The sequence below is a fragment of the Hippoglossus hippoglossus genome, chromosome 16 (genome assembly GCF_009819705.1).
Source record: "Hippoglossus hippoglossus isolate fHipHip1 chromosome 16, fHipHip1.pri, whole genome shotgun sequence".
Lineage (NCBI taxonomy): Eukaryota > Metazoa > Chordata > Actinopteri > Pleuronectiformes > Pleuronectidae > Hippoglossus > Hippoglossus hippoglossus.
Genome location: NC_047166.1, coordinates 15,378,662 through 15,403,694, shown reverse-complemented (window position 1 = coordinate 15,403,694; position 25,033 = coordinate 15,378,662). Strand labels below are relative to the sequence as shown.

General features: G+C 41.7%; 1 protein-coding gene across 1 annotated transcript in view; it reads left to right on the top strand.

The window, feature by feature from the left end:
• Positions 1–24,154, top strand: part of sntb1 (syntrophin, basic 1) — a 37,878-nt gene extending 13,724 nt beyond the window's left edge. The window contains exons 3-8 of the mRNA XM_034611594.1: positions 7,128–7,245; positions 7,398–7,484; positions 8,895–9,031; positions 9,859–10,055; positions 18,248–18,477; positions 21,962–24,154. Coding sequence (XP_034467485.1) covers positions 7,128–7,245; positions 7,398–7,484; positions 8,895–9,031; positions 9,859–10,055; positions 18,248–18,477; positions 21,962–22,054 — 862 coding nt within the window. The 3' untranslated portion in view covers positions 22,055–24,154. The remainder of the gene's footprint in view (positions 1–7,127; positions 7,246–7,397; positions 7,485–8,894; positions 9,032–9,858; positions 10,056–18,247; positions 18,478–21,961) is intronic.
• Positions 24,155–25,033: the final 879 nt, after the last annotated feature.

Here is a 25,033-nt window from a genome sequence, read left to right as displayed (position 1 = left end):
TAACACAAACACACACACACACACACACACACACACACACACACACACACACACACACACACACACACACACACACACACACACACACACACACACACACACACACACACACACACACACACACACACACACACACACACACACACACGATCTAACCCAAACAAGTTGTTGGTTGTTGTATTATATTTTCAACAATGTTCAAACCCTGAGAAATCCCAAATTTTAATCAAGGTAATGGGATGTTTTCATTTATTACGTCGTAGTCACTTTACCTTTGCCCATCTCAGCTTTAACATCCGGAACAAAGGACGTACGACATAGTAAAAACAAACTGCTTGCCAGTTAGCCAGTTGACTTATTATTCATTGATGTTTGCTGCGTACCATGAATATCACTTTAATACATCACCTCATCCATGAACACGATTTGCGCCGCGTCAGGTAGATTTTCATCTGCAACGGTGGTGAAGACATCAACTCCCATGATCCTACACTGCTCCACGACATCATCAAACTAGGGGTTTTATTGTTGTTTTGAATGAGAGGCCCCTAGTTGCCAAAGTTCCAGATTGTGTGTTTAAAAACAATCGGTGTATATCCTTGTTGGTCCGTTTCAATCGATGTTTCAATCCTTCAGGACGATCACTTGGTACAGTCAATAATGCACCATGGGAAACAGTGGCAGCCACTGCAGAGGAAATGCTTCATCACATTTCCGTTCAACTTTAACCACACCACCAATATGAAAAGGATGGGGGTTGATAATTGTCAGGCGAGCGTAGTGACAAACCACATGGTTTGAACCCACGGTAAGCTAATTCTCCTCAGCCCCAGCAGAGTGACAGTGGGTCTGCAGCTTCCTCTGATATCCTGAAGGGATTGGCTAATAGTGTTTTTATCAACAACAACAAATTTCAAGCCATTTTCACTTTTTCTTAAAAACAGACATTTGAAGTAGTTCTTAGATAAGTCGGAGTCAGCGGGGGGGGGGGGGGGGGTCTGTTAGGAGGAGCCGTCAAGTTAATTGGGTGGTAATATGACAATGGCCCAATCAAACAGAACTGGGGGAAGGAAGTGATATACTCTTTTTACTTCCTCGGTGTCAAGCTGTGAATGTGTGCTTTCTGTCCTACTTCTGTTTTCCTCTTACTGTGTTGTTTCCCTTCCCACTTTTTGTCTTTGCCGCTTTCTGTTTTGTTTTTCAATCACTTGTTTGTGTCTGTGTGTTTGTGTCTTTCTGCTCCTTTTGTCTTCTCCACGTCTTTTCTTTTGTGATCTCTTGTTCCCGGCGTTCTCTTTTATCCGTCTAAATCAATACCTCTCTATCTCCATCATCTTCCCATCAATCCCCTTCGATTGTTTTGTTTTTTTTCCTCTCGCCACAATTCCCTGTGTATCTCCGCCCGCTGTTCCTCCACCCATGTGTGTCCCCCGCTGCATGTGTGTGATTTGAGAAGGGGGAGAAAGTTGAACCTCACCAACTTTCAAAGCTTCAGAGGATGGAGGGAACATCAAAGTGGAGCGATAACAGTGACCGCTTTCTGTGTCTGTACAGACGGTGCTAGACGGTTTGACGGCGAAACTGAAAGAATTTAAACGTGAGCACTCACAAACAAACAACAACAAACACAAAAATGAAAGCGTGGATCATCTTACACGGACACAGCAGATGGTTCTCTGTTGTCTTGTTATTGTACGAGCAAAATGTATCTTATTTGCCACTGGAAAAAAAACGATTTAAAAAGTACATAGCTCTTAACAGATGTAAATGCGATTGTCACATTTCTACGCTGGCGATGTTTACAGTCTTTGTGGAGCAAGACACCAACAGAGAAGATCTGAACTTCTCCGCCTGAGGCTCCTCATGGCTCCTCATGTGGATGATCTGAAGCCATGCTCACACTTATTTTGAAAGGGCATCAAATATTGAGTATGGCTTTATGAAGCTGATGGGGGGGCTCAAGGCCAAAGGTAGCTCCTGAGCCCCCCCACGTAGGACCCCCTGTGTACAATAGTCATCTACTGGTTTAAAACATGACCCTGGGCTCGCTTGTTTGGTGAGAATATCAACACCATTCACACATGTATGTGGCTCAACTATGCAGGTGGTGCTTGGAGGCTGTTAGCTGAGGCTATATCCATACTACTAAGTTCTCATTTGTTTATACAGTCTGTGGTAATGCTCCTTTACTAAAACAATTTATCTCATTTATTTATACAATGTAAGCAGACGAGGTTTAGAGGGAGTTCCGCGCTGAAACTATTTCTTCAACTTCAACAGTATGTGTATCTGCCCAGCTCTTCGCTGGTTGCCAGGTGACAGGAAAACAAACTGTCAACTTTAGACGTCTCTTTGTGTATGAACGAAACAAATAACACACATCATTTTAATGGGTATGTTATAGATGTGCTGAACAGAACCAGGCTTAAGCTAGATTTTGACACAATGCAGGTCGGACAATAAAAAAAGAGCCCACCTCAAGATCCTCATCACGTCAGCTGATTCCCAAACGTAGTTGAAGTTGATTACATAAGCCCAGAATCATTTCCAGTGAAGCCGAGGCCCTGAGGCCCTGGGGACAGTTGCCATGTTTTCCAGGCTGGTAATTCAGCTTCTGCCACAAGTGACGTCACAAGACGGACTTACTGTCGTCTGTGAATCCAACTTCAAGCTCCATTTATGAGAATCTTGAACTGAAAAATAATGGAAAGGTTCTTGGTGGAAACAGCTTTTAAAGTATGATCAGATGAGGTCAGTTTGTTTAAAAAAAGGACATTTACAGGTTTTTACAGAAGTTTGTGAGGACATGACCAGTTGTTCAGAGATATGAATCTGTACAACTGACACAAAATCAGCAATAAAATGTGATCATAACTTTCAAAATGCTCAGTGAGGCATTGACCTGTACGTGTACAAATCTTAGATTACGGATTAAAGAGCACGATAGTGTTGAACATTGACTTTATTTACCATAACTTGACTTTATGGGTCCTTCACTTTTACAAGAAGTCTCATCTGATGACATGGTGAGTTTTTGCTTCACACAGATAACAGACTGCTTTGTGGTTTGATAAAGCCCTAGGGCGGAAACACACACACACACACACACACACACACACACACACACACACACACACACACACACACACACACACACACAAGCACACAGTCCTCTGCTAAATTGACCTTGACAAGCTGTTTTTTTATGAAGTTCCTTGCAGCCAGGACAAATTCCGCTTTGACTCACGAGCAAATATTTAGTAAATGTTTGAATGGGACACCCAATGTTGAATTTGGTTCACTGTGTTTAATCCATGTCCAGATCATATGGTCACAGAAAGTTAAATATTGCAGGGAAACATGAAACCTACTTTCTGTTTTTCTTATTTTGAGGTTTCAGAGCCGAATTGGTTTGAAAAGCTCTATGTTAAGTGACAGCGAAATCCTGCTTCCTCTTTTTTTTTTTCTTTACCAGACTCAGCGCAATGTAACATCTCTCTGAGGGTTTCTGTTTTCATTTCAGCAGATGTTGTTTAAAGTGGGTTCAAGCCTGAGAGGATAGAACGATGTGGAACACACGAGGAGAGAAGATGAGAGTAGAGAAGAAATTATTTTTGTCACCTGAACATGTGAGGACAAAGTGCAGCTTTCTGTCAAATTCATGACAAATGAAATTTTACAAAAATGTGCGACATCCTTATCACTTGTGGTGAAGAGATTAGGATTAGGAGTTTTACCCAACCTGTTAAAACAGCTGTAAAATGTTTTTACTGGACCTTGACGAAGCTTTGTGAAGTTTGAAAAGCAACAACCCCCATGATGGTAATAGGATTATCTCTGCTTGGACTTAGAGACTTCACATTTGAGAAAACATGGGTGTGTAGGGGTAACAACAATTAGGATTTAGGGCTCCAATTCAGGACTATTTCCATTATTGATTTATCATTTTTTTGTTTTTGTTCAGCCCAGTTTCTTGTGCTGCTTTCAGAAGTGCCGACATTTTACTGAGGGACTGTATGAGAGAACACAAACCTCTGAGTCAGTTGTTCCTGACATTTTCCAGAACGTTTCCTGCCAGGCCCCTAGTAAAATGTCAGCAAATTGTTTGAGTAGGCCCATGTGAGAATACAGCAAAAAAACGTTCCAGAAAACTCAGTGAGCGAGTGGGCGTGTTGATGACATTTCTAACATGTGACACACAAATATCTCAGAATTAAAAAATAGGTGCCATATATGCAGGAGATGCTGACGAAGATATCAACTTGGAAAGACAATGAGATTGGAGAGCTTTTGGGGACAAGGGCCGACTCCAGTGTTGAAAAGTGTGATTTCAACAGCAACACAATTTACACGTCATATCCTGCCTCTGGCATGTTTTACTTGGGTGCCGCCCACTGAACACGTCTGAACCCAGACAGTCTCCAACACACACTTTCTTCATAGGTGAAAGGCAAACTCTGGACATTTTCCAATTTTCCATTTTTGCAAAGTCAGGGTACGTCAATCTGTGAGTTTTATGCAGTACGAGAGTCCCAACGTTAAGCTGTTGTATGTTTAAAATACCAGAACAGTACAACACATAAATAATACAGCAACACACGGGCCGAGCATGGCCACATACCCTGAATATTTAATTATTAGGCCTTTGCTTTGAATGGACTCAGCTACTTTAAAAAATGGCATCACGCAACTTTCAGGGAAAAATGTTTAAATGTCAAATCATTTCAAATCAAAACTCAAAACACTTGACAGACTTGCAGCCGACTTGCATTTCTCTTATTAACATTTAAAGATTTGAGACCAGACGTCAGTTTTGTTTTGAGTCAAGACTCGATTGAAAAAGACGTAAAAACTGTTCTGGTTGGAGTCTGCCTGCGTTGTATTTTCTTTTTTGTGAAACTCATTTAATAGCTTATTTCTGATTTATATATATATTTTTTTACGTTTTTATATATTTAATTGGTTTTCTTTTATGAAAGATGAGACTTCCTGCAGTGTTGTATCTTGTGTTATTGTTTTTAAAGTTAAACGCTTTCTTTCATCAAACCGACATGTATGCATAAAGAGTTTGTAAATGAATATTTAGAGAACAATTAGTGCACATCTGTATGCTGGAACAGAGCTGGCGAGCATGAATACATATTTGCTGTGTATGCGGAGATAATCCTGTGAGGACAACTGTGCTTTGATGAAGTTTGAGACTAATCTTCAAGCTCGCAGGACCAGACGACACTCAAATCCACCTCATCCGGTCCGTGAGCTGTTCTCCCACTGATCCCCTGTATGTTCCCACGTTCCTGTGTCATGCATGTGAGACACGAGAGAACTTGGCCTCAAAGTCGCTCCAGAAAATGGCAGAAAAAGTCTTGTATAACTTGTGGGAGTCAGACTGACACCGTCCTCCTCTACCAAACAAACCTCTGGTCCTGGAGTCTCCCCCGGTCCTCCCCTCGTGCCCCTTCCCCGGCCTGTCTTTAATGAACTCGCCTTTTTCGGGCACCACTTCTATTTTTAACCCAGTAACAAGAACAGAGCAACACACCTGGAGCTGATCTAGACGCTCTCTCGGGCCTCTGAGGGTTTACGGAAGAGCAGATTCATCACAATCTGGGGCTTTTCCTGGTCCCCAGAGTCTGTGTGCGTGCGTGTGTGAATAAAGAAAGTTGCATGTTTGCAAAACTGAAACCACGCTGGGTTTAGAGTGGTTTCTTTATTTTTAAACACCAGGACCACCTGGACACCGGAGGGACGCTAACACACATGCTAGAGTGTTTCAGAGTCGGTGGTACACACTCACCGGATCAGGAATTCATTTCCATTCACGTCGTGAGTTGAAATTCAATCTTCATTCCCACAAAATTGCCCTGGGTGCTCCCTGCAGCAGGTTTTACAGCAACCTCCTGCTGATATGAGATTAAAAACTTAACAAGTCTACATTCTGCCTCACCTTTAACAAATGATGACAAACGGTGGAGTTTACAAATCTCAGCACGAGGCACACATGGAAGATTGGTTTATCGGGTCTTGTCCTCAAAGCCGTCTACAATACTGAGGATAGTTTTTTTTTTAGATAGTTCTTATTCCATCCAGATTAGAAAGCAAAAAACGACTACAATGCTCCGAAAAGCTTGCGGGGCCAGTAGGTGGCGATAAAGTCAACACCAGCGATGCGTCAAATACCAGAGACGAACATTGTGAGCATGCTCAGTGAACTTATTGGTTGAGCTTGTTGTTGTTTCTGTCACACGCTTGCAGGCATGTGCAAAGTGAGCTGTGACATCATCGTTTTCCAATTGCTGTGTTTAAAATGTACATCGAATACACAGGAACCAGAGTTTTGAAAATCTGCATAAAAACCTCTGTTCTAGTGGCTTAAAATACTGTTTGTGTGTGGATGAGTGGCTCATACGCAGAGGTAAAAGTTAAGTTAGCAAAATATCCACATTCGTGTGGACAGGGTCTAAGCCTCTGAGTCAGTTATAATTAATGGTGTGTGTCAAAGTTAATTATAATGTGGTTTGTTTCTGCTTCCTCCAAAAAGGACAGAGGACATCTAACCTTTGCTTTGACGTACCTGTTTGCAGTATTTATCTTGTGGTTTTACTCCACACCATCCGACGCCGACTGTATTGACGCTACAATAAAAGACATCCACACGCTGCATTATGCTCTGTAACGGCTGCCACATGTAGCTTCTTAAAATTCATATTCATTGCGTGCACAATCAAAGAGCCATTCAGTGAGACGGGGAGCATCCTAAATGCATTTCCCTCGAGGCTACAAATTCTCCCATATGATATAAGCAGATTAGTTATGGAAATTCAGTGGGAGACTGCATTGTGTCAAATGGCCCACAGAGGATGCATTGATTTCCGGTACTCTTCATTGCGTCGCTCTGACCACGTTCCCTTTCTTAGGCGGGCGAGACAAACGAGTGCCTCTCAGAGCCAAACGTTTGGCTTCTCTGTGAGTTGAGACTACACTGAGTCAAATTGGGTCGACCTGACGAGGCTTGTGATACATTTTCAATATTCGAAAAGGAAATGCAGAACTGCAGAAGTTTCAGAGCCCCTCAGTGATAACGGAGAGGTTAAAGCGGTTTGAACTTGTCTAATCTTCTTTTCCAGACAACTGGAGCTGCACTCCCCTGACGCCAGGCACACTGTGGTGCTGCGGTGCCCGGATCAACCATCTGCCCTGTCCTGGTTCTCTGCCATGCACTCTGTCACATCCACACTGGCACAGGTCCGTCTTTGGTTTGATTGATTTTTTCTCATCATTAGTGTCACCATCAGAATTAGATCTTTCAATGGCCGTGATTTAGCTCCTGCAGAGCTGCTTAGGATCTAACACTTCCCGGACTATCATCCATCCTAAAAACTGTCATCTCACCACAGCGGGCACTGGCAGAGGTCATCCAGGACACAGCCAGGACGGGAATTGGCAGCAGAGAGATACGACACCTGGGATGGTTGGCAGGGAAGGTAGGTGTGTGTGTGTGTGTGTGTGTGTGTGTGTGTGTGTGTGTGTGTGTGTGTGTGTGTGTGTGTGTGTGTGTGTGTGTGTGTGTGTGTGTGTGTGTGTGTGTGTGTGTGTGTGTGTGTGTGTGTGTGTGTGTGTGTAAGTGAGAGAGAAGAGTGACAGTGTGTATATGTTTGATAATACCCAAATTTGCAATCATATGCATTAAGTCTGTGTGTGTGTGTGTTTAAGTGAGAGAAACGGGGAGTGCAAATTGTTGATAATACCCAACGGTGCAATAATATGCATAAGTGTGTGTGTGCGCGTGTGTGCGTGCTTGTACCTGTGTTCGCATGCACATTCTTGCTTCGTGCCTATCTACAGTACACACAGATGCACACATTCTTGAAATTCACACAAGCGAGTCGTCAGCTTCACTCTCTCTTTCACAAACAGACACACCTGTGTACACGCACACGCACACGCACACATGCACACACACGCAGACACGCACACACCTGTCTAATTCAGTCCTCATGAATCTGACAGCATTTCATCCTTCAAATGCATTACAATACTGTTACTTAGCAACATATTCTCTATTATGTTAAAAAGGCCGACCCTTGACCCTCTAAATCCCACGTTGTGATTGGCTGAGGCAGAACTTCAAAGAGCAGCTTAGGATTCCATGGCTGGGCTGCAGATAAGCTTTCATAATGAGAATAGTTATGGAGCATTGTAAAATGAAATGCGGGGTGGTGTGTGCGTGCTAAGTTAAGAGTAAATGCGTGTGTTTCTGAAGGGAAAGTGAGGGGTTTTCTCATTAGCAGTGATGGGTGGGCCAAGGGGCACGGCAAAGTAAATGTATTGAAAGACTACCTGCACACATGGCGCCACCTTTATGTTCAGCTATTCCCAGAGAGACAGAAAGTATAGCAGAGAGTTCGGGAGAGAAAAATAATGTTTGGGTTCCCGGTCATGGATTAAGTTGAGTGGTGAGAACTGGTTTTACACCCACTGCTAAGTATACACACAGGCTGGTACTTATTAAATAGACACCGTTCCTCTCTGTGACACAACATTAGTCCCATTAAGCAACTCGCTGACTCAGAATCATTGATATCTCTGATGAAATATCTGCTTCCATCAGGACTTGTGATAAATAGAAGAAAGCACAGGCATCAAAATCCTGCAGCATCAAGCTGCTTGATTGAAATTCTAATTGAGCAGCTTTTTATGATTAATTATATTGGATTTTTTATTTGATTCACTTTACAGCTTAATGAAGATCTGTTTATGTTGTTATAATGAATACTACCTAATCACTGGTCATTTGTGCAAAAATATGCAATAATCAATTTATATAAACTAGCTGACATTAGCAGATTTATTTCAGCTGTCCACTTCTAATAAGTTCTCTGCTTGTGCTGCAGACAGAGAGTGAGAAGCAGAGCTGGAGGCCGGTGCTGGTGGTGCTGACAGAGAAAGACCTGCTGCTGTACGACAGTCTACCACGAAGCAAGGAGGCCTGGCAGGGTCCGGAACACACTTATCCACTTTTAGCAACACGGTAGGTCCACCGCCATATGTGCATGGAGATCCTCAACACACACAATAAAGTTGTACAATGAAATCATATTTGAAGAAATATATTTTGTTATTTACTGTGTTGTCACCGACAAAGACGTGTATGCTTTCACACATTTTCACCTATTTGTTGGTTGGTTTGTTTCTTTGTGAGCAAGATTACAAAAAATTTAAAAACTGATCACCACAAAACTTGGGGAAGAACCCATACAATCTTTGTACAGATCCAGGAATTTTATTTTCACTTTCTTTAACATTTGGAATCTTTCAACATAGTTTTTGATTTCTCAGATAATAATTCATGGATCTTTATGAAAATAATTTATAATGGTGTGATCCAGACTGTAATGTGCTCTCTAAGTGCGTTTCTAGTTATAGTTGATCTATTAAAAACTAGATTGACTAATGTTACCGCGACCATTTTAGCATTTATTTCACCTTTACAAAGGACTAAAAACGATCTTTACACAGCTACTTTTTATCCATCTTGATAATTGTTTTCCCTTAAAATTAGAATTACATCCTCACAGAGCTGCGAGCACGACTGTAGACTTTATTTAGTCACAGCTGTTGGTTTGACCTTTGAGTCATTGCGTTACTGACTCGGTAAACAAATCATTTTGCTCCCTGATCCAGTTTTGACCAGAAGTTTCTCTGAACTTGTGAAGCACAGTGAAGAAAATATAATTTAGAAGTTTCCTTCCCTTCAGCAAGAAGGGATATTTATAAAGAAGGGACTTTATAATATAAAGTGTCTTCTTCCTTCTCTCTATAGTGCATGACAGTGCCTGTGTGTTTGTATTTACTCAGCCTGGTCCACTCTGGTCCTGACCGGGGGTCCCCTCACTCTGGCACTGAGCTGTATTTCGCCACTCGGACCGGCACACGACTCGGCATCGAGACTCACCTGTTCCGGGCTGAGACGACCAAGGATCTGTCCCTGTGGACCAGACACATTGTGAACGGATGTCACGCCTCCGCTGAGATGATCAAAGAAGTCACGACGAGTGAGTGCAGATATACAACAAATCAACATTCAGATTTAGTCACATACACTTATTGTGCATCAGACCCCATTGAACAGAGAGGAACCCACACGTGTAGCTGTGGTTAGAGTGCAGTGTGCTGTACAGGTCAATGTGCTGGATTCACTGGTGCTCCGTCAGTCGTGTTCAGGCACGCTGCAGCAAAAACCTATCCTCAGAGAGTTTACAAGGGTAAGTATTGCCTGAGGTGTCGCAAGCCTAAAATAAATTCTCAATCCAGTGCATAAAGCAAAATGTAGACATGCACAAACACAGACTCCCACATCCACTGGGATAGAGGAGGGTTTGTGATATAATTTGACAGCCATATGGAAGATGTAGACAAAGCACATGCTATTTATAGAAAGGAATGCTATTTGTGTGTGTGTGTGTGTGTGTGTGTGTGTGTGTGTGTGTGTGTGTGTGTGTGTGTGTGTGTGTGTGTGTGTGTGTGTGTGTGTGTGTGTGTGTGTGTGTGTGTGTGTGTGTGTGTGTGTGTGTGTGTGTGTGTGTGTGTGTGTGGTCTTTAGCATTGGGTATCGGTCGTCCAGGGGATTCCAGAATACCCCCCTCTCTTTTTTTTTTTTCTTTTGCACTTCTCCATCTCTAAGCACAAAATGTCCTGGGAACTGCACTTCTCCCCGGAGTCCCCTCCGCCTCTCTCTGTCTTCGATAACACCATGCCAAAAGTTTCACTTCAAACTCCACTTATACATGAAACGGCACAGATTCAGCAGCAAATGATACACGGCCCCAACACCACGCCCTCGTTGTCAGCTGTTATCGCCACCAAACTCTGGCCCAAACTCTCCTTAGTCACGTCTGCACCCACTTATCCAGGTTTAAATGTTATGCTGTGATCGACATGGCATGCGCTTCATTCACGTCGGCGCTGCAGGGCGTGATTTATATTTTTAGTCCGAGGTGTGTGATGACAATCAGATTTTGTATGTTACGGCAGTTTGCTGGGAAATGTGAGTGTTGAGGACATCTTGTTTAGTCCCATGACCAAACGCTGTCTAGACGGAGGCCCGCTGCTCAATATCGACGGGTTGTGGCAGTGGAATACAACAGATAAAGTTCAAACCTGAGGTAATTGATTTTTGGACACCTGGGGACAATGGAAATAAACTTAACACTGACAAATTATCACTGTCTCACCACGTTTATATAATGAGTGTGTTAGCAAACTTATTATTTATACACCCCGCAGATACAACAACAACAGCATTAGTATTCATTTGTAGTCACGTTTGATTGAAATGAGATGAATGTTTCTCTCCTTACTAACTCCATGGGTATTTACTGGCTCTTTAACAGCTAAAGAGCTGAGCCTACATGAGTTGTGTGTTCTTTGTCCCTGGGCAGCTCGTGTTTAGTGGGTTGCCACATCTACGTCCACACTAATGACTTTTTATTACTTTTCATATTTCCACAATACAAAGACCAAACAATGTCCAACCAGCGATTAAACAAAGGAGGAAAGAAATACCTGCCACAGATTTATCAAATTCACACACACAAGACAAGACAAAACAAAAATAAAGTAGTAAGGATATCAGCATGAATTTGAAATGTCCAGTAGACCTGTGCAGCGTCCACTGTACCACCATCACAAGAAGATACCTAGGCCTTGTTGAATGAACATTAAAATATTGTCAGCTTAATGGCATCCATCATTTCTGTTGCATCATCACCACATCCTTCCTTCCTCATTCATAACTGCCACCAGCTCAGAGGGATATATTCACAATACCTTTTCTTCTTAAAATGGAAATCTAGTCTAGCCAAGCATGTGATACTAATAATACACACGACCATTCAAGTACACTGGGCATCACAGATAGCTCAAATAATAGCTTGCCTCCGAATTTGGTGGAGAAGAATGGTGGTGCTTGATGTCAGCGGATCTACAGGTCTTTAGGGTTCATTCTGTAGAAACTATGATTTTATGTCAGTTCATCCAATAATTTTAATATCATTCTAGATGAAAAAGGTTGGACTGTCAGTCTGACGTTGCCTTTCGAGAGACGGGCTAAAAATATTTGTTATAGCATCTTTAATTTTGTACTTTACAGCTGATTTACAACACGAGTCGGAGACAAGAATGAGACAAATGGGAATCCTATATAATCTTTATCGCTCACTATTGAATTTCTGTCTCGAATTGGATCCCGTAACTTTCCAGAAACAGATTGATGTGAGCACTAAGCCCTCCGTTTCCTCTGAGGGGAACTTTCCTGAGGAGAAGTGTGATAATGCGTTGATTCACACATTTCTCAGCAGTTGCCATTTGAGGAATCGTCGGGCTGACCTTGATGGCCTTTTCATTTGTGTAACATTCTGATAAATCATTGCGGCGGTTTATTCACTGTCAGGGCTCGTGATAAAGATTTGCTCTGAAGATAGATTTACTCTCAATCACTTAACGGGCAGCAGGCCATTCTTTGAGGGATTTTAATGGGGAAAGTAATTTATTCAGATGTGAAATAAAATGTCACCAGCACTTGGCCTGCTGTTATTTCTGTTATCATTGTGTCCAATGTGACTTTTTAAAGGTGACATTGATATTTTAAGGAATTAGCAGGATAAGGTATTGCAAAAAATGTAGTCACAACATTGAGTTTACCAGCCTTTGTGTCTTTTATTGTTTGTCTCACTTGTCTGTCTGAATGAACATAACTAAAATCTATAGTTTGATGCTCAGCAGTGAAACATGACACAGAGTGGAGAGAAATACATTTTGTATAATATTTAAAATGTTATTTGAAGAAAGAAAAAACATGCTAACGTTTAATTTTGGGGCTTTTCTGGAGCCATCATGCACTGCGTTCGCGGCGGAGAGGCGAGAGGAGCGAGGGCATCAGGAACAGCCGAACCTGTCGTAGACATGTAAATACGAGCAGAGCATCACAGCACAAACCCAAGTTTATTTCTACATTCAAAGATGGTCATTCAACATGTTTTTTTTTTACCGTAACGTATACTAAGTGTGAAATAAATATTTAGAATTTACTGTGGGATTTTCTACCGGTCGACGTTATTGTTGTTGTTCGTCATAATCCTGCAACAGTGACGTCATTAAGCGCTGAGTTGTGTCCGAAAGCATTTTTGATCTTTTCCCTGATGAGCTCACTATATAGTCCTCTATATAGAAGACCCTATATAGTAAAGTGGTTGGTAGTGAATGAGCGGGTGATTTCAGACACAGCCGTATAGTTCTCATGCTAACATGCTTATTAAAATCCACCTCCCGGTTTATATAATAACGGTTTAATTCATACAAAAACCAAACTTGCTATTTGTTTACCCCAGTTTCCAGTCTATGTGGTGAATTAAGCTAAACAGCTACTGAAAAGTGTCAAGACAGCTTCTAGATGAACCTCGTGCTGGACGACATGACCGCTCCTCAAAAGTGAGGTCAAAACGTCTCGACCCCCACCTGGTGGCTGGATGCAATACAGGTCAAACATGTTACTGGATGGGACATATGGACCAAACTAAAAAGTCTAAATACACGTCAAGTAAATTTTTCTCTAAGATGGTATCTGTCATTTTAGGTGGTTGTTGTCACACTTGTTCAAGTGTTCACTTTTCTATTAACTTTTAATTAATCACTTTTGATTCGTTATTTGATGCTATAAAAGAAACAGGCAGAAACATTACGATGTACTGAGACTGACGTGTGTAGCGGTGGGACCCTGCTGTCGCGGCTCCGTACCCCAATCGCCACTGACTCTAAATGCTGAAGATGACGGAGTTTGTAGCCGTGATATTTTGGCTGTGGATTGTCTTTGGATATTTTGGATTTCTAGATAGTGGAAGGGAATAGAGATGCGTCGCCCATTTTTATGTACCGCCCAGTCTACAGTAGTGACGTTGTTCTCTCATCTACTGTTTCCAATGTCGAGAATGATCTTGAACCGCAGAATAAAAATGACTTCATGATAAGTTTACCGGTTAAAAGTTACTGCTTCTGCTTTCAGACCTGAGGTGTCACAGGTGACAGCTGTAAAGTCTCAGTCTCGGCGGTCGATTGGGACTCCTTAATGACCAGGTAAACAGAGCACTTTAAAAAAGCAATTTTGCCTCAGTGTGGGAAATTAACCCATTAACCTGCTGTGACACTTGATGTCGAGCGCAGTGGGAAGCAGTTTTGAAACTTTGAAGTGCTTTACCTGCTGCTAATATAATTTACAAGTTTAAAACAAACGGCTGAGAAAACCAAGTTTCTGTCCTTTAATGACCTGTTAACGTTTCCACCTGTTGTTATGGTGACAGAGTTGGTTTCTCCCTCCTCTCCCACTGTCCCTCTCTTGCCCCCATTCATTCAGGTCCTCTCTCGGTGTTATCACTCGCACCCCTCCCTCCCCTCCCCTGTCCCTTCCACTCACCGCCTGGCAGAGAGAAGGGCTTTTGTTGCAGCCTGAAAAGCCCCTTTCTCTGTGTTCGTGTTCGTGTTTGTGTGTGTGTGTGTGTGTGTGTGTGTGTGTGTGTGTGTGTGTGTGTGTGTGTATTCTGGTGGGAAACCCGGCTTGCCCCAAAGATCAAGGCTCTCAGGTAGAAGAGTTGAGTTTCGGGTCTAATTTTCACTCCCGGACACGACAAAGACCCCACACTCTTTGCCCCATTTAGGGCTGTTATGCCATTAGGGAGCCGTTTGTCTTGCCATGTTGTTTATACATCATCAAAATAATATTACACATTATGAGACTCATTTTTTTTTTTTATCACGAATGCTGTTTCTTTAGGATATAAAACAGTATATCCGACAGGGAGCATGCCTCATTTTTCCTTCTTATCAACATTACTTCCTGATGTATTAATCAAACCGCCCCTGCTGTTTTCAGTGTGGCTCACAGTTGATAAGGAGAGGATGGATTAATGTAATATTCTGCTGCTCTCCTGAATCACAAAGTCTCAAACCCACGATGCAGTTAGATTTGGCGGAACAGGCTCTGCTCTATGGGGGAGCTCTCAAAGAAACTAACCGGTAATGTGAATTCTGCTGGGAGAGCTAATCCTCACTTAACAGATATAAGTGTTAATTTTAGATAATACGAAAAAAAAAGCACATTAACACGAGGGAAATGTGGCAGAGAGAGCTGCAACAATAAACAGTTTGTGCTCTGGACACTGGCGTGGATCTGAACTGGATGTCAGTGGTAAGCTGGTAGCCAAGATGGTGAAGCATGGTTGAAACAGCTGATGTCAGTCAGCTGCTCCTTTCGCCTGAACTGAGCCTGAAGCTGTTTTCTCCAGGTGGCTTCCTCCCACTGTCCAAACACATGCACATCGGGGGGTGAGGGTTGATTGGAGACTCTAAACTGACTGTAGGTGAGAAAGTGAGAGTGAAACGTTAGAGTTAGTTCCATTAGTTTGGGTTAGTTACTTTATCTTTCCCTGTCATGGGTGCACCCGCCTCTCACCCAACGTCAGCTGGGATTGGCTCAAACACCCCCCATGACCCTTAAAGGTGGAAGGATCGATGGGTGGATGCACGGACCTGAAGCGCCATCTATAATTTAGATATATAAAGGCAGCCCCCCCATTGGCATTATGAATAAATCTGCAGTTTTATTTTACAAGGGGGCCTGTTTTTAATTTAGGCTCTGACTTTGCAAACTTCTTTTTTAAAATCCTAATTAACTTATCACTTTTACAGCGATTACTGCTGATTGGCAATCAAACAAATTCGACTCACCTTTGAAGCCCTGTTTGTAATTGTGAATAAGATATTTCAGGGCTTTTCATTCATTTATCCCTCTGCTGAACACCCACAAGTGAATAAAGAAACAATGTTACTCTCTCTTACATCGATAAAATGTGCAAAACACTTTAAACAATCCCTGAAAATCCAATGCAATTTATTGTGCATTACTAATACTTTGATTACAGTTCAACCCATCCACATGGTACTCTCTGGGTAAAGTCAGAGGAATTATTTGTGAGTTGTGTTTGAGTACAGTGAGACGTGAATGTGTGTTTCATAATCGCCTTTTGATAAAGAGGCGAGCGAGGAAGGGATTTAGATTGGTAAATGGCGATTAGCGTGTTTTGATTTGACATAGTAGACGGAGAAACAGCCTGTTGATAGTCAGATAAAAAAGACTGGAGCAGGCCCACAAACAGCAACAACACACACACACACACACTCATACGTATACGTAAACACATTTCCATAGGTATTGTGTAGCTCAAAGAGAGAGAAGCCACACACTCGTATAGGCATCTGCATTCGTCTTAACGTTCTGGATCTGCTGAATGGAAAATGCTCTTCCTATTCCTCCCTGCAAAGAGGCATTACGCACACACTCTCACAGTCATAAGTACACACTTCAACGCTGTCCTCTTCGTACATGCTCGACACGCACACGCACGCACACAAACACACTCACTATATATACATAATAAGCCCCTTACCCTAACCTTATTCTAACCTTAACCCTAAAACCAAGTCTTAACCCTCAAACAAGCATTTGAAAAAGTGAGGTGCAGTCAAAATGACCTCCCTCTTTAGGGTCTATGCTTAAAATGGTCCTCACAAAGATAAAAGTACACACACAGACACACACACGTGCACATCCTGCTCAGTCTGTCAGCAAACAATGGAAAGATTACTACTCTCCACTCGCTCGCCGTCTCTTTGTCACACAACCACTCTTCCTGGTGGATCAGATGTCGTCAAGAGAGAAAGAGAGAGTGTGGGGGGGGGGGGAACTCTGTCAAGGTATTGAATAAAATAAGACAGAGTGCAGTGTGGAGAGGAAAAAGGTTCTTCATTAAAGCAGAGGCAAAAGAAAGAGGTAAATTGGGAGAGCAGATAAAGATAGCACACGCAGCTTCGAGCAAGACACATGCTGAGAGCAGGGAGCAGAGAGAGTGGGACATGAAGTGCAGAAATGTGGTAGATCACTTAAATTACGCTCTCAGTCGGATGGTCTGCACGTGAAATGAAGAGTGTGTCACTGAAATTGTAATGTGTTATCCACAGCTAAGAGAGGAGATACGGGACACGGATTACTTATGTATTAACAGGACGTCCGCAGCAGCATTAAAGATGGAAACACTTCTGTCAACAAAATGGTACAATATGTTTTAATAAGGAAAGCATGAAAAATGCAGTGTGTTAGGTTGTCCTGCAGTTTCTTAGTCGCTTCTTGCCAAAACCGGTGCTGTCTGAGAGGTTTTCTTCTAACATTTAACCCTCCCTCGCTGGTACGAATGTGAAAAACCTCTGGATATTATAATATTCATGAAGGTAGGATTCATTACAGATCATAAGATTTAGCCTTACTTGCATAATAAATGGTAGGAAAACATAAAACACTGTATTTATGTATTATGAAAAGTAAGAAGAAAACAGCCAAGAATATTCTCAGTAGATCAACATGAAAGCTGAAAAAACACCAGATTCTATCTTGTTGTCTTTGTTTTAAGTTTTGTTTCTGTTATCAAATCATGATAAATCCACTGTATTACACTGCAATATGAGGCTGAGCAGTAATTCAATGTCATTCAATTAAATTCTGAATATTCTGAATATATTTGCTGCTTGCTTCTGAGCAAAGAAATAATAAAACAAGTGAATGTTTTCTTTTACGTGTGTGTGTGTGTGTGTGTGTGTGTGTGTGTGTGTGTGTGTGTGTGTGTGTGTGTGTGTGTGTGTGTGTGTGTGTGTGTGTGTGTGTGTGTGTGTGTGTGTGTGTGTGTGTGTGTGTGTGTGTGTGTGTCCGTCTGTTTAATGAAATGCAAAACAGAGGCCCACAGTTTAGGTGTTGGAAACAATCTGCATGAATGTCATTCATATCTTCTATATTTATAACACAGAAAATGAAATAACTTTGTACAAAACTCAAAACTTACTTTCATAAGACATTAATCATAGTGAATGTCTCTGAACTGAAGCTATTAGACAAGAGAAAACTTTTCAAAGTAAGGAGGAGATGAGATTTCCCAAGGACAGACGCAGATGAAATGCAGTTTTGAAGTCGACAATATTTATTTGAAATATATCTGATATTTTTCATACACTCTAACTTACTTATCATTGTAACTACTCATGCACTACAACCAGGATTCACATTTCCACGCTATCTAATCTGTTATATTATTAATGCTGGGACAAATCTGTCTTGTTAGCAATGACAAGCATCATCTTTGTGTGTCATCAGGTTGTATGTACCAGAGTCAGGAGTGCAGGCTGGTGATTCACTACGAACAGGGCTTCTCTGTGCTGGCTGACCCCAAACTGGACGATGGGGAGAACGGGGACGCGGGAGGAGCGCACACTCCCACCAGGCCCAGGGTGCTGCTCTCCTACCCCTACGAAAAACTCAAGATGTCCTCGGATGACGGAGTTCGCATGCTGTCCCTCGACTTTGGAGGGAAGGAGGGGGAGATTGTGAGTGTGTTTTTTTAAATATATGTATACATGTATTTCTAAAGCTTTATGTTTTCATGCACAAAATGTAATAAGACATGTTCTGAAAGGAGCTCTGTATCCAACTTAGAATATTGTAACTTTTATTACTAAAAGTAACTGAGTGGTTTTACATTATAGGTATCAATTTAGTGGATAATAATCAGTGTATAACTTGCTAAACACAGATTATTATTATACTGAGTTACTTATTTGAATATAAGAAATGTGAGTATTAGAAATCCCTTTCTACATTCACCTACATTTAACAAGCCCACAGGCAGGAAACCTCCATGAAAGAGGCTGATGTGGCAGTTTTTGCAGCAGTAGTACCAGAATTCAATTCAAAGGAAATGTGGCACAGGACTGACTTTTATGTTTGAATTTAATTTCCCACACAGTTGTTCTGTTTTAAGTACGACTGAGTTCAAATGGTTTTCTTTCATCTTCTAGAAATATACCATTAACTGAGCTTTTGAAGTTTTGCGTTACAAGTTATGATGATGGGGAAATAAAACAAACAATATAGAGCCTACTTGGCTGTGGACATGTACAACTCACAGTAAACAACAACAAGTTCATATCCACTCTCAGGGGGGTTGAGAAAAGCCTTCTGGGAAATGAAGCGAAACACAAGTACAGAAGTATAGAAGCCAGGCGGAGGGAGAGTGCTACAGCAGAAAGTGAATTACAGCACTTCAACACAAAATAACTCATGTAATAAAAAGAATCACACAAACACAGGCCCTCCAAGGTAAGAGCGTCCAAGAGTGGAGTTTTCTTTAAAAAAAGAACCTGTCACTTACTGTGAGAGGTTTAATCTTTTTACTGCTCAGGGGCCACACTTAAAGTAATCAAGACCAACTTAATGTGTATACCTGAAAACAACCAAACAAAAACACTCCCATGTTCCTTATCTCTGTTTGTAAGAATTTCACTTCTCAGCCTCCTGGATCTAACGCTGATATGAATATTAATGTGGGTGACAGACAGGAGATTGAACTCTTGCAGCTCTTTTATTACTCTCCCCTGGCACTAATACAAACTGGTTTTACACAGAAAAACAACACTGATGTTTCATCATTCACAAAGCCACAGCGCTGTGATTGACTGCATGCTGGGAACTCAAGTGAAAACTAAAATATTTATTCTCCAGGCTTATGGGATTGGGATTTAGAAACTGGAAGCCGAGGTGTTTTGTATCAAGGCCCCCGATCTGTCTGTATGACAGTCTCCATGTAGCTCTGTTTCAGACTACTCTCAAATTCATCCATTCATGTCTGACTGCTCAGTATATGCTGAAGGCAAATAAGCAACGACTTGCGAGCTTTGATTCAAAACCCTCTGTTGGCTACCTTATCAGAACAGATTTTACCGTCTGTAGCGATTCTGAGTCCCAGCACAGTCACAGACGAGGCTTTATAAAAATCCCAAGACATTGGCGGATGGAAAAAGATGGAAACAAACACGATAACATTGATAGTAAAAGTCATGGTCACAAAAACACATATTGACAACACACAAAGTAACAAGTAAAATGTTGTAAGACGACTTGTTGGTCAATTGTGGGAGATACAATCTTGCCTTGTCAACACAGCCCCTTTAGGTAATATCTTTATATTTGGTACAAACATTCCCTCGGGCTAAAAGATGAACGGATTTTTATGGCCAAGGTCACGGTGACCGCATGTTCTTGTGAACGTGATATATCAGGAACACCCGTAGGGAATTTCATTACATCTGGCACAAACAGTCACTTGGACTGGAGGATGACATGATTAGAATTGGGTGTTCAAAGTTCAAGGTCATGGTGGCCTCACATGTTTTTGTTGGCGGAGGCATAGAAACGCAGGGCAGTAGTTCTAGCTCCTCTTCAGTGTTGACTATCCTGTCATTACTTGGCAGGAATTTTGTCACAGCAATTTCACACACTGCTCTGGTTGATCAGAAAGACAGGAACAAGACTAAGGGGCTCTATCTTACACCCGGCCAAAGTGAGCACTGCAAAGAAGAACTTGAAGCGTAGTGCAGTCTGTTTCTGGTCCAGCACCAGATGTGTAAGGCACATTGTTTCATTTCCAATTTGAGGCAGCAGAAAGTGATGCGATAACAAAAGCACTTTTGACCAACAAACACCTAGAATTACCTCTAGGAAGCTGTATTTAGACACAATGGTGCTTTGTGCTGAATGCTGTGCAAAGCAGGATCGGTATAATACAGTAATTACCTTGTTCACCAACTTTCACCTATTGTGTTGTCATGCTGACATTTGCAAATAAGTGCTAAACAGAAAATACAGATGAGGCTCATGAATTTCATGGGTGTAAGATGAAAAGTTAAAGTAATTGCAGTTCATTCAGAGGAGGATTTAAATGTCTGTACCAAAGGTGGGTTTAGTCTTTTCACTCAAAACAAGAAGGCAATTTGTAAATTTTTTCCAGGGAAGGTTCATGGTTAAAAAAGTGAATCTTACCCACCTGCTGAAGATGGTAAAATCATTCTGAATGTGTTGACGGACACAGACAGACAGAATTTCTCCTTGTCCTCCTGTTATTCTTGATGCCAATTGGTTACAACTTTTAAATACATTTGGTTAGCAGCATTAACTATAGGATGTTCACCTGCTCACACTTATACTCTATCATGCACATGCAGTACAGTCTCTTAGGCAGAAAAGGGGGGGGGGGGGGGGGTAGGTTTTGGTAATTTTGGTTTAAAGGGGTTGGCTTATCACCGCTCATCCCCCCCCTGCAACTCCCCCACTGCTGTAAACCATAAACACTGAACTGCTGGTGGCGCTTAATGAAAAGTCAGGGGATTACTAAAGCTGTTGGGATTCAATTGGCTCCAGTCATGTCTGCACAAAGAGTCGTGGCAATCTATCCAATAACTCTGGGATATTTCAGACTGGATCAGAGTGATGGACTGACTCACTAACGTTGCCATCCCTACTGAGCCATGCTGCCAGCATAGCTTTATTTATCTCAACTCCTGAAAATCCTGACTTTCCGCATTTTTGTGGACCAATGTCGTATAAGTTTTCTCACATTTCACTGTGCTGGGTTTCCTGGAGATGAGGTAACTTCTGAAAGTTGCTCAGTGTTAAATCAGAGGGATTTAACAGTTATTTATGTTGAATTTATAGGTTAAATCTCCATATAGGCCTGAGGAACAGGATATCAGTCATAATACTGTTGAAACCACCCGCTGTTGATTCAGGCTTTGAGCAGAGCTTTAGTCACAGTGACGTGGCATTTGTGTGCTTACAGTGCACAGTACAGTGTACAAATCGGACTGTCTAATCCCCGCCTCGTGGAGAACGGTTGACTGTGGAGTTAGTTTTGAATATACATGTATGGTTTGATGAGCTTCACAAACTCTCTTCTCCTCTTTTTCATCTCTGTCATGTTTAGCATTATTCCTCTTGATCTACTTTTTAATTCTGTTGCTCCCCCTCTTCTTGCAGCAACTGGACCTCCACTCGTGTCCAAAACCGATCGTCTTCATCCTCCACTCGTTCCTCTCTGCTAAGATCGCCCGCCTGGGTCTGGTTGCCTGACAGCCTCTCCAAAGGGACATTTGAACCATCTTCTGAAAACTGAAATCCACCTTGTTCCTCCACCTGTCTGCATCCCGCATGCAGCACACACAGTCGAACTCCTTCAGCCGGGGGACCCAAGCTGAGTGAATGTAGCTTCTTTCTGGAAATCAACCTTTCTTGGGTCTCCAACTCTAAAGTTAAGAAACACTGGAGAAACCAATTCAAATTGGTTTTGCTTTGAGTGAAATGGACAGTTTTTTCTTTTTGACAAATCCTCCCTTTTAAAGGGCTGCATGGACTGAAGAACCACAGTAGAGAAAAAGATGAAATACAGACAGAGCGACACACCGGAAGGAGCAGATTGGGCATTAGTGTCACGTCCAGGATCCGAAGGACAGCAGGGGTTGAGATGAGTTCACTTTTAATTCAGTCACATTGTAATGGCACACTGCCTTCCATTTACCATTTATATAATTTATTCCCCATTAGCTCTGAAAGGACATTCTGAATTTCACTTGTAATTTTTCTTCCACAAACACTTTGGCACACTGTGGAAAAACATTTGTCATGCGCTTGTCCTTTTTTTTTAGCGTCCCCTGAGATGTCTTGTTAGCGGTGTCAGTATTCATCATTGAAACCGGGAGCCACGCTCGGCGCCACAGATTCCCACAATGTGACGGCAGACTCAAATTCAAATAGTCTCAGTATTCTTTTTAACACGGCGACCATCTGGTGGTATTTCAGAGTTCGACTGATTCGACAGTGATGTCAGCTATAATAACGATTTGGTTTCAGTTATATGAAGTAGAATTCACTTGAATATTCTTTCTCTTTCGTCACATTTAAATTCACCGTCCCATTCATCACTCGAAAAAAAGCTCACATCTAACTTTAAAAAAGGCTGCGTTCAATAAGAGCCTGCTGTGGCAATTTTGTCCTAAACACTGAGGAACCAGATGGCATTTACTTTGTTTAATTTTCCACGATTAATATCAAATTTACATGGAGGTTTATGATAAGGATATAAATTGGCATATGATTCATTTATTCTTAATTTTGCTTAAAACAAAATAATTAGGTAACATTCAGATTACATAGGTAAGCCTATTTTGATCAGTTTCAGACACTAGTTGGATTTCATAGAGAAATATGATGCTATCAAATCGACCTTTACGATGTGCGAAGTCATGTAGACAGTATTCCTGGTTAGCCTCTGTCCGAAAGAAACAAAAAAATATATCCACCAGCACATCTAAAGCTCACAATTGATCTTGTTTCTTGCGTCCGCACTGTGCTAGTAAGCAGATTTGGTTGTTTTGATAGAGCCAGGCCAGCATAACATACATACACTCTTTGAATGTCTGATCGCATTGACCTGTGTAACAGACAAACAGCCGTCGCCTATTGCCCCTCAAGCAAATATCTGCCATGAATAACTAGTAATTCTCAACATTCACATTGAATCAAATGGTCCCATAATCACATAATGAAGTATTATTTATCCGTCACTATCACAGTAGCCATCATAGTAGTCTTGCATCCAGCTTTAGTCGTGCAACAGTGTGGGTCATCATTTCTTTTGGATTTTCTGCAGCAGAGCGAATCGGTGTGCTGCTCTGTGTCTGATGAGGCCTGGCGCCAGGTCTTTTACTTGTGCCTTCAGATGACTGAGAAGAAAACAAACATTTTAATTTTGGAAGGAATAAATGAACATGAAGAGTACGGAGCAAACAGTGTGACTGCTATGATGGCTACATTGCTCTGGGCTCAACCAGCCAAATCTTCTTTTATTCGCTCTCTCCATTAAATCCCAGCACACTTCCATTGACCATTTACACGCACACTGTGAACAATGATCCACACATTGTAATCATACCGCACTGTAGAAGAAACATAATCATTTTTGTTGCTACTCAGAGATAGTGGAGGCATTGGAACACACGGAGAATCCAGCAGTTACTGACAACCTCAAGTGGAGAGGAGCGCTTTGAGCAAAGGCTGCTGTGATGTGTAGAATACTCTGATGCCTTCGGCAGCTACTGTACTGTCACTCAGAATGATAAATCTTAGTTTTGAAACTCAGATTGTGCACATAAATCATGTATTTAACAAAACTGACATGATGACTCTGTTTTTATTATCTTCAGTGGTGATCGATTCATTTCTCATCAGCGGAAAATGTGTATCAACCGAAATGTACTGTTTGTTTGTTTGTTTGTGAGCAGGATCACGCTAAGACTACTGAATAGATTTCCATGAAACTTGGTGAAAGGATGCAATATGGGTAAAGAAAGAACCCATTCAATTTTGGGGCAGATCTAAGAGGGTTTTTTGAGGGGGGGGGGGATTTTCACCATTTTCCCAGGGAAATGCATGGATCTTGTTGAAAAAATAAAGCATATTTAGGGGGACTGATATCTATGAGTTTTTGCAACTTGGCGCTGATTGATTTTTAAAAAAAAAGACTGAGGTCTACTGAGTGCCATATTCTATTATTAAAATGTAAGTGACATCCAAATTTGTTTTATTATACTTTTATATTATTAGATGGATCTTAGACCATTCTCTTCCTTCACTTTCGGAACTGATCTGAAACTCGACCCTGCTTTAAAAGCATGGATTCTCTGCAGTGCAAAGGAAACAGGCAGTGCTTTATTGTAAGGACAGTTTAGATGAAAGTTTGAGAACTAATTTACTGCTTATTAGTGTCGGTACAGATTGATCGGGAAGTGATTTATTGACCAGCTTAGAAAACAAACATTCATTTGTCTCTAGCTGAAGCACTCGAGAGTAATTGAGTTGTAGTGAGTGCTTAACACAACCGTAACTCTTGAGATTGTTTTCCTTGGCTCCTTGGTAATGAGCTGGCATCTTCACTCTCTCTCATACATACATGCACGGATCCAAGGAGAGATCCCGGATACCAAGGGTAAGGAGTGGAGACGTAACTCTTGACATTGTTCACTAGCTGACTTTGTTTGCCTGCAGATTTCGCCA